Source organism: Stegastes partitus, unplaced genomic scaffold (genome assembly GCF_000690725.1).
Source record: "Stegastes partitus isolate 25-593 unplaced genomic scaffold, Stegastes_partitus-1.0.2 Scaffold122, whole genome shotgun sequence".
Lineage (NCBI taxonomy): Eukaryota > Metazoa > Chordata > Actinopteri > Pomacentridae > Stegastes > Stegastes partitus.
Window position 1 is genome coordinate 403,673 of NW_007577853.1, and position 13,002 is coordinate 416,674.

Consider the following 13,002-nt stretch of genomic DNA (forward strand, 5'->3'; position numbering starts at 1 on the left):
ATGTCGGCTGCAGGCAGTTGTAAGCTGTTGTATGTTGTTTCCTCGCAGCTTTTAGTAAAGTGAGGATTGCATCTTGCTGTTGCTCCTATTACACTTTTGTTCACTGTGGGCTCATTTTTCACCGTCCTGCTCCTCAATGGAAATACCACAACCATGACTACAAGTAGGGAGAACTGTAAAGTGTCTGTGTTGCAGAATTACACAGTTAAAAAGCCGTGAATCATAAAAATGAAAAAAGTAAAATGTTTTTGCTCTTCATTTTACAAAATTGAAAAAAACTGGAATCAATGGATAGAACATATTTTTCAAGTGTCCACAAGTGTTACCAAGACTGTCAAAAATGGAGTCTCCACATTCCATAGATAGTCCACTATTTATGTTTTTATTTTGCTTCATGCTCGTTTTCCCTCAAAATAAACACAGCCTGCAGTTCAGCTAAAATGTCCCAGAATTTTTGTCACTTGACTGTTGTTTGAAGCTGAATCAGTCTAGAATTTGTTGTCTTTTTGCAGAGTCTAATGCCAACAGATTTATTTTTATGTGAATTGTTAAAAGAGACGTAGAATACAATCATTTTTAAGCTTTGATTTTGATAATGTTGCAGATGGAACAGATGAGTAGTTCAAGGGCCATCGAAAGTTGACAATTCAACAATTCTTTATGTTTTTACAGTTTCTGGCTCTAATAAATGGTGTGATTTTGGCAATTATTTAATAAGATAAGCCTTTCAAGCCTGTCAGCAAGAGTTCCTCACCATCCTTTGTTGTTGTTGTTGTTGTTCACCTTACAAAGTGCTTTATAAAAAATTGGTAAGTTAAATAAAATAATACTCACTTGATACTCACAAGATCTATGATAATATCATGTTCACAATTGTTTATATTAATATATACAGTTATATAAAATAGAAAAGGAACAGCGCATATTGCACATTGTAATTACTTGAAATTATGAGCATTTACATTTTGCTGAGCATTAACCTCATTGGCCACAGGGGGCAATTACTGACCAGTAAGTGTGAGTGTAACAGAGGTAACATTACTCAGCTGAAGCTACTGGCCATAACAGACCACGAACAACACACTAAGTTATTGCTTATTAGTTTTGTTTGTCTCACAACTCTTTCTAAAGGTGCATAGTGTTGCTTTAATACGTAATAAACAGTCCAATTTGTGCTCTAATGAGACGAACTCTGAAAGAATTAAGAGAGGGACGCAGGAAAGCAGCAGTGTGCACCACAGAGGATAGAATACAGCAGTCTGCAGTATGTGGCCTCACTCTGCTGGGTGAGTGTAGTTTAGCATTTTAGTCCAGAGATGTGCTGTTTGCATATTTATCTCACAGGGGATTTCATGTAAAGCTGTTATCAGTGCACTTATGTAGAAAAATCTGCAATTCATGCCCATCAGTGTATCTACAGTGCAGCAGAAACTCCCACCTCTTATCATGAATGCACTCTGCTCCAGAGAGGTTCATCTGGTCAGTAGGTTTAAGGTCAGAGCTGGTGTGCATATTGTTCAGACGCAGAGCCGGGGAATGCATCTCTGTAGCTGTGTGTTGCTGTGTGTTGCTGTGTGGGAGGCAGCAGTGATGAGAAACTGATGGTAAATCGATAGTGATGGATCAAAGTGCCGCATGGCTGGAGCTCTGCCGTGTCAGAGTGCGGGGAACAACAGTGACTTTTACACCTCCTCCCTTCTTCTTCATTATCCTCTTCTCCCCTCCTGCTACCCCAAATCTCTCTTTTCATCTTGAAATTCCAGCTCTATTCTGTCTTCACCCTATGCTTACTGGTATTTTACATGTGTGCAAGTGTGAATGTGTGTGTTCATAAGAAATGGAGAAGTGACTTGATGCTTCGTGTCGTGGTGTCAGGTGGCATCAGCCAGTAGTTGATGGGAAGATAAAATGTAACACAATCGATATGGCAGCACTAAAACCGTTCTCATTTCCAGCAGCCTCCTGCACTACGTGTGTCCACATATCTGTTGCTGTCACATGTGGGCATCGTTTGATGTGCTTCACGAAATAAGCTATTGTGCTGCGTTATTGTCTAACGCTGGGGTGCAAAAAAATAATACTGGTTTTTCACGAAAATTGACAATTTTACTTATAAACAAGACTGATGCTGTGAATTGAACCATATCCCTGCTTTATAATGCAAAAACAGTAACTGCTGCTTGTTCAGTGTGATTGCATTTTCTGTTATATTACCATACAAGTAGCACCATCTAATAAATAACCACTTGGTTCTGTTTTCTAGGAGAAAAACATTGGCCGGTCCGCTCCCAGAGTCACCATGGTAGGGATGGCTGTTTTTTGTTCAAGGGTCAAAGTTGCCTCTAACCACTTCATCATGATTTCTGTATTTGTCTTATGAGCCTGTTAGTGGTTAATAACAGTAATAAGAAGTGAGTTCCTGATCAGTGTTTGGAGGCAGCTTATACCTGAAGTGTTAATTGTAATCGTGCAGTGCCTTCCTGTTGACCTCTAGCTTCTATATACCTAACCTGTGTATTCTCCCCTTGACATTTAGCTCTCCTCTGTGTGTGTGTGTGTGGGTGTGTGTGTGTGTGTGTGTGTGTGTGATGAGCACATGTGTGCAGTCTGGTGTGTGGCTGCTGGTTGTAGGGGTGTAACGGTACATGAAGATCACTGGTTTGGTAAAAAGAAAAAAGAAAAAAAGAAGAAGCTTTTGGATATATTTATGGCAAATTGTATAATTAACCTCGAGGAAGAGTTCAACATACTGGAACATATATGTCACTGTCTTGCAGGCAGGACTGATACCTCTCTTATTCCTGGTTGTTAGGTAGTAACCTAGCTTAGCATAAAGACTGGGAGCATGAGGAAACAGCTAGCCTGACTGCACAACCAACAAGCTAATTAGCCCATTTCCATCCCTCATTTAACTGGAGGGTAAAAATGACAGATTGCGGTTTTATTGAGAGTAAAATCCTCTGAGTCATAGCAGGGCAGCTTCCAGTCCGTCTTTTCAGGAATCAGAATCAGAAAGCTTTATTGTCATTGCACCAAGTCGTACAACAAAATGTGCTGGTACTGGTTTTGCACCTGCTTTGTATGTTATCAGACCATTCAGTACCCATGCATACGGGTCAGTAGGCAGCTCCTCCACCTTCTAGCTCAGTAGTCTGTTAGAATCTCATTTCATAATGGTTGAGCTATGATTTAGCATTTCTAAAGAGGAATAAAAGTCTGTGTTTGGAAGTTGGGGATGGAGGACTCATAAGTCAATTTACTTTAACTCATGAGACTTGGGTCCCACAATTAAAGATCTATTTTTTTGACAAAAGTCTCATTTTGACTTTCATTTGCTGTTTATTGTTTGGTTAAGTTTAGATGCCAAAAAGGTTCTTGCTTTGAGGCTAAAATACACCCTGTAGCTACATTAACCACATGATACAAAGCTTCATTTCATTCAGTTATTCACACGACTGCAAGAGGTTGACACATTTGGATTTGTTCCTGGTTGCAAATTAAATACATGGGTGATAACCAACTACTGGACCTATTAGAATGTGGAGGTGGTGCCTATAGGCCCATATGTCTGTGCAGTGATGACAGTCATTTGATGGACCAATAACGTTTAAGGAAATTTTTATGCCATTAAGTATCTCTCTGTAGCCCTAAAGACTAATCAGAAGGTCCAGTGCTGTCAAAAATAGTTTAGGTTAGCACATTTTATTACATCTATTTCAAGAGACATTGTGTCACTCAAGCTTTAGTTCCATGGGAGAGCCCGTCGATATTTGATCAATCCGTCAATCTTTGTCGAGTGTCGATGAAACTAAACAATAATGCTCACAAACAGTAGCTGTTTCAGTACAACTGTTGTTGTCCTTTCACTGAAACGTACTCTAAATTAGACAGCATTAAGCTAACTGACAGTAAATTAAAGCCAATGTCCTGTAACCAGCCAAACACACGTACCGTGACACCCCTCTGTGGTTGTGTTCAGATCACTGCTGTGGTAATGTGGGCTCACCTACAAGGAAACATTGTAAAGAGGAGATCTCAATTGCACGTCTTCTTCCTTCTTCCTTCCTCTTCTTTTTTCACTTCATTCTGTGGAGTTTGGGTCTAATTAATGAAAACAGAAACCCTAACCAAACTAGGACATACTGTATGTAAACAAGAAGATTGTGTACCTCCTGATGTTTGTTGCAGCTGGCCCACATTGTATTATTTTTTTTATCGTGTTGTGCCTTAAAATCCAACTAGTCTCATTTCCCTCCTCTGTTCTAATTCCTGCCCTTTGAAATGTATGTTTTGAACTGTTTCACTTTTCTATGTGTCGTCCTCTTTACTGAATCGAGTGTTCTAACCGCTCTGGTGTGTTTGTGCTCTTCGACTCTGTCCGTCTCAGTGGAGAGGAGGGCTGGTCTATAAAGGCATGGATAAAGGCAGTTTTGATGATGTTACTTCTTTTATTTTAAGAAGACATCAGATAAATCTGTGCTTATCCTTGCTTACGATATACGGACCCTCCTCTTCCTCCTCTACCTCTTCCTCGCCCTCCGCCTCCTCTCAAAGGAAGTCTACTTTTCAACAGCCTGCGAATGGAGTCGGTTGGTATGTCGATCAACTGTTGAGAAGAAGATAAATGGCTATTTTATATTGGAGTATTCATCCTGCAATGTGACATGCCATGAAAATGCCATGCTGTTACACTGTTTGATTTTCAGCAAAGACTACCGCTAGCTATTTTGGCTTCATAGTGAGGAAGCAGAGTGAAAACCAGATGGGTTCTGTAGGAACATCACGAAGCACTCCTTCAATAAAATGGATCTCTTATTGCCTTTTAACACACGGGGTCACAGTAGTCCACAGTGGGTTCACTGTCCATCACATTTTAAAATGAACTGGATATGAAGTCCATCTCAACCTCTTGCCCTTCCCCGTCCCTGCTGAGACTATCATGGCACATTTGTCAAGCAGAAGAGGCACTGACATGTCAAGTAACTACTTGGCCTTTGGTGTCTTGGGGGCGATTGTGAGTTATGAGATAAAGAGCGATACTTACTGGCAGCGTGGATAGAAACAGCCTGGACTGGGATTTTATTGCACTTGGAACAAAACAGGAATCTGCAGCTCCAGTGACTCCCGTTAATGGAGTTATCTATGAATGCATAATGATATCGGAGTATTTCAGTGCCGCTATTAATTTCGACCAATTCAAAACACGTGTTAATTAGTTTTCCCTCGTTAGCAGACATGAGATGTAGATCAAGCAACAAGCACGAGTGTATAGCAGTAGACTGTATTTGTGCAACTGCAGGTGTAGACGGTCGTGGCAGTGATACAAAAACACTTACGCAGACTCTGAACCACATTTGTGAAATGACATGCCCTCATAAACCAGCAGAAATAGCTGATCATGCTGCCGTATACTGAGGAGCTCTAGTTTTTTTTTTAATGTGCCAGCACATGTTGATAGTGTTTCTTATTGCATCCAACAGAATTATAGCAAGTATGATTTATACATTTCATTTTTTATGCCGCAGTAATCAATATTATTACATGAACAATGGGTCAAGTGACTGTGTATATGACAAAAGGTATTATCAGCAATTCTGCATTTGTATGGAGCACTAAAGGTACAGCAGCACATCCTAACACACAGCTGTAGCCACTGGCTGCTTGACATCGTAGAACAGAACTATAAAAGCCAGATAACAAAACAAAACAAAGAGAAAATACTGGATTTCTGTATGATTAGGTCATTAACTTAATGTTTCTTTTAAAGTGCATTTCCATTCACTTGTCTTTATTCACATTTTCAATTTGCAAGGTAAAGACAGTAAAATGGAATCTTTAAAGCTTGGCTCAGGTTTTATTGAGTATCAATGACAGCAATGGAACTAGACTTCGCAAATAAATCACGACTTTTATGTCACAACACCAGACTGGAGAAGTAGCACAAACAACTGGATGGACATGTGGCTTCATTTATCTTGTTAGTTTTTTTTTTTTTCAAATCTTATGGAACTTTTGGATGATTCATACGTGCTACACACATTTACCATATGAACTTTGAAAGGCCAAATATGTCAAATGTGTGGTGTGGAGTTCTAGAGTTTATCCCTAAGGCTGAAGAAAACCAAACAAAAAAAGTGAGTGAATGCAACATTAAATATTCAGTGGTAACTAGATTTGACTGTGAGGGCTGATGGATTTGGTGGTGGAGACCTTACATGTCAAACCACCAGCAGCTGAGACGGCTGATAGAAGGACAGCCCACATCGCTCATTATTTTCAGTCTTGTTACTGTTGGTGTTGCACATATATATCGCTGTGGCTCTTTCTGCGACCTGTGATGAAGCTACAGAAATGTAGCTGTAGGGTTTGAACACCTTTGGTATCCATGAAGATTTTTCTTCAAACAAAAGCGACGCCCTTAGATTAGTTCAAATGAAGCAAGCAGTCAAAGTAATGTTTTGTATTACACAGATTTTATTCTCGTCATTTATCGTTCCAATTCTGTTTTGTTTTGTTTGCACGGTTAAGACGGCATCGCTAAAGCAGGCCGTACAAAGTGCTGTTTTATATCTGCTGATTAAGTTGGAGTGTTCTTACGCTTTTGAATCTTCCGGACTTTTACTTACAGATATAGGTTAAGCCTTTTGTTAGTTAAAATCATGCTTTTAGCTTAAGTCAAAACTCTGACTCACAGTTAAGAATGAGCAGTGCAGGCTAAAATTAGCAGAGCTAGAAGTGCTATAAATATAACTTATAAGCATTATCACCAGTGCTGCAATTGGGTCAGAGTTAAGCCTCCTGCTCTGCCAGTGGAATCAATGAGGAGGTGGGAGCTACTTCTATCCAGGGGCCTAAAGCTTTGTCCCCCACTAACCGAGTGAAGTGGGGCTATTATGGCAGTTAACATTTAGCGATTAAATGTGAACACTCTTTGTCAGCTGTTAAATGTCAAGCCCACAGTGGCTTCCCTTTCCTCCGCTTGCTTTGCTGCGAGAGCAGGGCAGGGACGTGTTGGTAGCCCAGCGCTGTCAGCGGACTCAGTGGGACACAGAGATCCGCATTCATACCTGTCACACACACTCTGCACACATACATGTGAATACACACATGCGGCGTGCACTTTGTGCCCCCACCGCCGCCACCTCCACCTCCTCTGGGCCTTTCATAACTCCAGTAACTCCACTTGGCAGGGCTAATGGGATGGCAGGGCTGTTGGTTTTAGAGAGGGATGTCATGAGGAGAGTGGGGCAGAGAGCTGAGGATGGCTCTCTAATAGATGTGGGGTGGGAGGTGGGGAGTGGGAGGTGGAGGGATGACTTGTGATCACTGGCCCATGTTGCAGTTTCTCTCTTTTTTCATCCCTGCGCCCCACCATATCCACTTTTTTTCATTCTTTTCCTTCTCTTATCTGCTTTCTGTCTCACTTTATCCAGTGTCCACTGTATTTCTGTCTCCCCAGCCTTTTACCTACTTTCCCCCTCCCCCCACACTCTCCTCTGTGTTGTTGAGCGATATCAAGCCTTTAGGGTTTCCATTAAGTTGTAGCTGACTGTCTGTATCTTCACTTTTTTGAAGCCCGTGTTTAGCAGATTTTTTCCCATATCCATACCTTCTGCCATATTTTCTCACTGGTGGCATTTTCAAAACAGAGAGACAGTTTCCTGCTTTTATATCCTCATTCATATCTGGTGAATAAAGCGTACACTTGTGCATTTCATTCATGACATTACACCTGCAAATGTAAGTATAAAGCTCACATCATGTCAGTGATTAGATGAAATACATTTAGCCTTTGTTTGAGGCAAAATAGAGAAAAATGCAACATTAAGCATCTTTAAACAGTTACAATCACCTTCCAGTGTGGGCCACGCTGTCCTTTTATTGGTTTCAAATGGTGCATCATACAAGCAGTTTCAAGTATTGATCAGCCTTTGGTCTCCAAATACTCCAAAAGAGTTTGATTTCCTCTGTTGGAGGGATAAACAGCATTCTTCAAACAGATATTCCCTCATTTGGTGCTTTAATAATGATTTTTGAACACATTGCTCCAAAATTTCTCCTCGGCAAGAAAAGTGATATGAGACTAATCTGTGATATATTTTGGTTGACTGCCAACATTTTCAAAATTCTCTCCTTCTACAGTATATGCACATGACTGTTTAAGTTGGAGAAACATTGCTATGATGGCAAATAAACTATAGTTAAGGTAAGATTAAAGTTAGACTTCATTTACACCAGCTATTAATATGACATTTCTGGATTCATAATGTGGATAGTCTGGATCTGATCACAGGTCCTTGCAGTTTCCTCTGGCATTAATAAATAAGTTAGTAAGTTAGTGTGCATTATTTTGGCGGGACTGGCTGACTTATCAACAAACACACTGCATCCATAATCAAGGGAACTAAAGCATGGGCTCTGTTTTTGCCACCACTGCCAGGCTAAAGCTATAGCTACTACCTGTAGCTTTCGTTTACTTGGGAAGAATGAAGCAGTGAAACTGTGTGACCTTTAGAGCTGCAGGCTGGATTTTTTCCTTATGATGTGGTAACACTGACAGACTGATATACACCTGCTGAGATCCGATCACAATAAGAGCCGGACCACCTTGTGGCTGATTCTTTCCAATCTAAATGCATTTTGTGTGCCCATTGCCAGCTGCAGTAATATCCTTATTCTGATAACGTATCCAGATCCAGATTCAATGCTAATGCCAGCTGTACATTTGGTTAAGATTGTGGTTTATGACAGAATGGGAACTCTGGCCTTGTCACGTACATCCCTGACCTCTGCAGTCTTAGTTTCCAGGGTGACACCGCACAGACTGCAAAGTAAACCCTGAGGATACTGAGCTAGTATGAAAGAATCTGCATTTCTTAAATTTCCCCGTTTATTTATTAATGTCTTTCCTTAAATCTGTCATCTGCCAGTACGTGCCAGACAACTTTGAAGAGGTGGCCAGGCTCAGACTATTACTCACACTAGTGAGGCCTTGAGACAAGTGTTTCCTATTTTTCTGCAGAAAAATTCTGTAGGCTGAAGATTTTTTTTAATCATTCCCCGATTCATTCATTAGGTCTAATGTAACCCCAGATTGCTTTAAAGAATATATTGAACGGTGGTTCCAAGTTATACTTTTTTAACTGTTGATATTACAATTTTAAAAATGACGTTAGGATCAGAATGTGACCCTCTAACAAGATTTGTAATTGGTTGAATGGCAATAGGGGTGTCAGACTTTAGTTTAAGGTGGTCAAGGCTATGCCTTGGCAGTGCTTCTGTGTGACCCAAAGAGTTTGTTTTTAGCTTGGTGCATGGGTCTGACATTAGGAATCTGACCTCTGGAGGTTGCACAGTTGTTCTGGCAAAAAGTCTGATGGCCTTGTTTGTTTGCCAGCTATGTTCCTCCCCTTTATTCTCTCACAGAGATGACTGTTTGGCAGCGCTCCACTCCACTCATCTCGTCTCTAAGCATAACTTCACTATTCATAGAAATGCAAGAGCTTGTGGCCAAATACACACACAAACCCCATCCACAGAGAGCTGACTGGATATCATGACGTGGCTCTTCAGCTGCCGGACAGAATGCAAATTCCTAGAAATCAATGTTCTGATGGTTTCCACGATACCTCCGAGTGCGTGACCACAATCGATTCCGCAAATGCTTACTTAACCTTGGCACAGGGTTCAAGGTGTTTTGCGGTCTGCTCGCCGTGCCTTCCCTTTCCTCCTCTGTGTGCTGCATGTGGTTGTGATGCTTGCAAGTGTGATGTGAAACAAAATGCCACGCCAAATGTCAGATTACTGAGTCACTTGCGTGCCATCTGGTTGCTATTAAGCAAACTCGCCAAGGAGGTATTCTCCAGAGATCACTTACTGTATAAGCAAAGGAAAATTGAATGTGAGCAATCTTCTTGTGGACTTGAGGGTAACAGAAGAATGTGTCGGAGGCTGGTCTGTGCAGCCCACTGATCACAGCTATATGTACGTGGTTGATTCAGACATTAAATCTGACTGACACCATCTGACAAGCACACAGCTGCGTCATCAACATACTAACAGCAAAACAGCCATTTAGCAATTTAGATAGGGACCCTGTTAACCCAACAATCTGGAAAGCATGTCAATCACAAATAATCAACCCACCGTATGATTAGACAGCAGCACTGGCTTTGAATCAGTTTTAATATGTCAGTTTAAAAAGATGAAGGCGGTAAGTAATGGACATCAGAGCATCCAGGAGGTCTTACCCTCCACTGTAAGCTCACTCCATCAATGGCAAATAGGTTCCAGGTGCTGCTTCATAGTAACACGGTGCAGGGAGGGCTTTTTGCAACGTCAGCTCCAGGATGTGAGGAGGGTGACGGTGCAGTGGGGTGTTCTGAGCTGATAAGCAGCCTCATGGCCCTGAGAGTTTAGGGGTGCTAACTGTGCTGGGACTCTTAGTCGAATGTGGTTAATTGGTCCCCAGATTACAGAGCGATCAGTGAACATGGCTGCCCGGCTCCTAATGAGCTACAGTCTTCTGCTTTTTCTCAGTGGGTCGTCCAGCTCGGCTCATCTCTCCGGACCCCTCAGACCAGGCTTTGAGTGGAAATCACCAGATTGAGATGAGACTTGGAGAAAATTGCAGTTTGGGACCATGTCTGGGTTCTCTAGCTGTACTTTTAAGTGAAAGAGTTGTGCTGATTTTCAAGTGCATACCATTTAATGATCGGATCACTTGTCAGCATGGTCCGGTCTGATCCAGCTCCTTTCTCGTCAGGCAGTTTGTTATGTGTAGTCACAGAGAAGCTGTGAGTTGTACAAGCAGTGACCTTCTTTCTTTTTCGGCAGCATGTTGGGTAGTGTGCACTAAAGACACACATTACTTGTATTCTGTATATATTTTGACATGGCTGGTGATGGACTGATGACATTGTCACAACTGCTTATTTTTCACTGAGTACGTGCTGGAATGAACTGGACATATTTCCTACTTTTCCATCAGTTTCTTTATGATTCTGATGAAATGACAACACTGTCTACAAAAACAACACAATCCTATACAGCTACACTACATCACCACGTGATGCTTCCCAAGTTTAGTTTTTAACAGCATTGTGGGGAAATGATCAAATTTAGTTTAAAATGTTTGTTTTCCAACAGTAGCCGCTCCTGTTAATTTAAACATGATGAACATTTTGTAGTTATATTTCGGCGACTCGAGCTCTCGGTTGTAGTTGTGATTAAATGTCAATGATGGCTTGAGGCACAAGATTGATATTTAACCAAAGCAGCTTTTTCTTTTTTGCTACAAATTTTGCCAACTTGAACCAAGTGTCTCACCTCCATCTCCCATTGGGGAAGTAAAGCAGCAAAATAAATAGCAAAGAAATGTTAATTAGAAACACATTTATTATACACTACAAATCAAATGTAATCCTGCAGAAAATACGTCCCTGAAAATGTAATAGAAAATGCAGTTTACTTGTATAGGAGCATCTTTTTGGGGAGAACACAAGGGTGACATGATGGTTTCACAAAATGTACTTTTGCACAGCAACATGTCCAGTAACTATTGTACAGTACAGGACTTATGCTAATGTCGTTTAATGTGGAGGAGATCCTTGTGTGCATCATTAACAGGCCACTTCTGATTACATTTTTATCACTTCTGAGGAACTTCCCAGACACTGGTCATTTTATTTTACTACGGTCTGTTAATTATAATCACATCCATATTAAAACACAAGACAGTCTGGTGTCAGATAGTCTGATAATGAAAACATTTACTGTGGGAATTATCTGAACTACCAAGGTCAGCACAACTTCACCAAGTTCATGTGGTGACAACGTGATCGACTGATGAACTCCTTTTTTTTCATTGATCTAGTTGATGAATCCACACTTAAAACAAGACTTAATGAAGTAACGATACTTTACTGCAGGTATTCATCAGCCTTAAAGATTTCTCATGTTTGCTCATTTGGGGGAAAAAAAGCCTTCAAGTTGTATGTAGTATGTACTGTTGAGTATTTTTTAGAAAACAGGATAGGGAATTAAAACAGTTTGAACTTTAGACTTCTTGGGAATGTGTTGATTACAATGAAGTTATTCTTGGTTTAATTTCAGAAGAAGCTTCCTTGTTGCATTTTTATTGTAACTGAAACCCTTCTCAGACATGGGATACATCACGTTCTGCACTCTGTTGCTTTTATTTTTTATTAACGTTGTTCACAGCTTCAATGAGAAAACCCACCACAGTGACAGAGAGCTACTATAATGGCACGATATTTGTCATGTGGGTGAAACTGCACTTTGCATCAAGGTTCAAGTGGCTGCTAAGACTAAACCTAAACTAACAGTAAGCTTATCGAAGTGTCCAAATCACTCTTGATAGCTGAAATCAATATTAGCAAACCAACTGCGCACATGAGGACGACATATTCTGATTCATGGAAAGTGGTGCATGTCTGAGAGGAAGAGTGCTGCTTGTGTCACCATGAAAACGCACTCGAAAAAAAAGCTTGTTAAATTTATCACTAGTCCCGGTGAATATAATGAAAGAAGAAGTACTTTTTTATAATTCTCATGTAACCCAAGATTTCAAAACATATACTGTTGTTGGTTGTGACAATTACAAAATTACATTTACCCATGCAGCCACGTTGAATTGGACTTTATAGTGGACAAAGTAGAAGATTAATTAATTGTGCTATTTAACTTTAACAATTTGTGCTAGGGCGTTTATTTGAAAAATTATAGACATGACAGGCTTTAGTAAATAAGCAGCGTCCTTCACAAAATAAGAATTAGTGCATAAAGAATTGACATTTACCTCCTACGTGTCACAAAGCGTGTGGCTGCAGATTAAATTAGCCTTGTTAGACCACAGTCAGTAACTAAACAGATATGAATTTATATTGCAGTGCTGTTCATTTAATATATTCACAAGGAGCAGCCTCTGATGTCTGTGAATTTACGCCCTCAAATAATCTTTTCTGTGAGAGTCAGTGTTAA

The 13,002-nt window shown here is 40.5% G+C and overlaps 1 protein-coding gene across 1 annotated transcript in view; it reads left to right on the top strand.

The window, feature by feature from the left end:
* The window catches only part of LOC103354834 (protein shisa-6 homolog), a 72,532-nt gene that overhangs the window by 45,943 nt on the left and 13,587 nt on the right, over positions 1–13,002 (top strand). Inside the window, exon 4 of the mRNA XM_008278387.1 lies at positions 2,264–2,302. Within this exon, the coding sequence (XP_008276609.1) occupies positions 2,264–2,302 (39 nt within the window). The remainder of the gene's footprint in view (positions 1–2,263; positions 2,303–13,002) is intronic.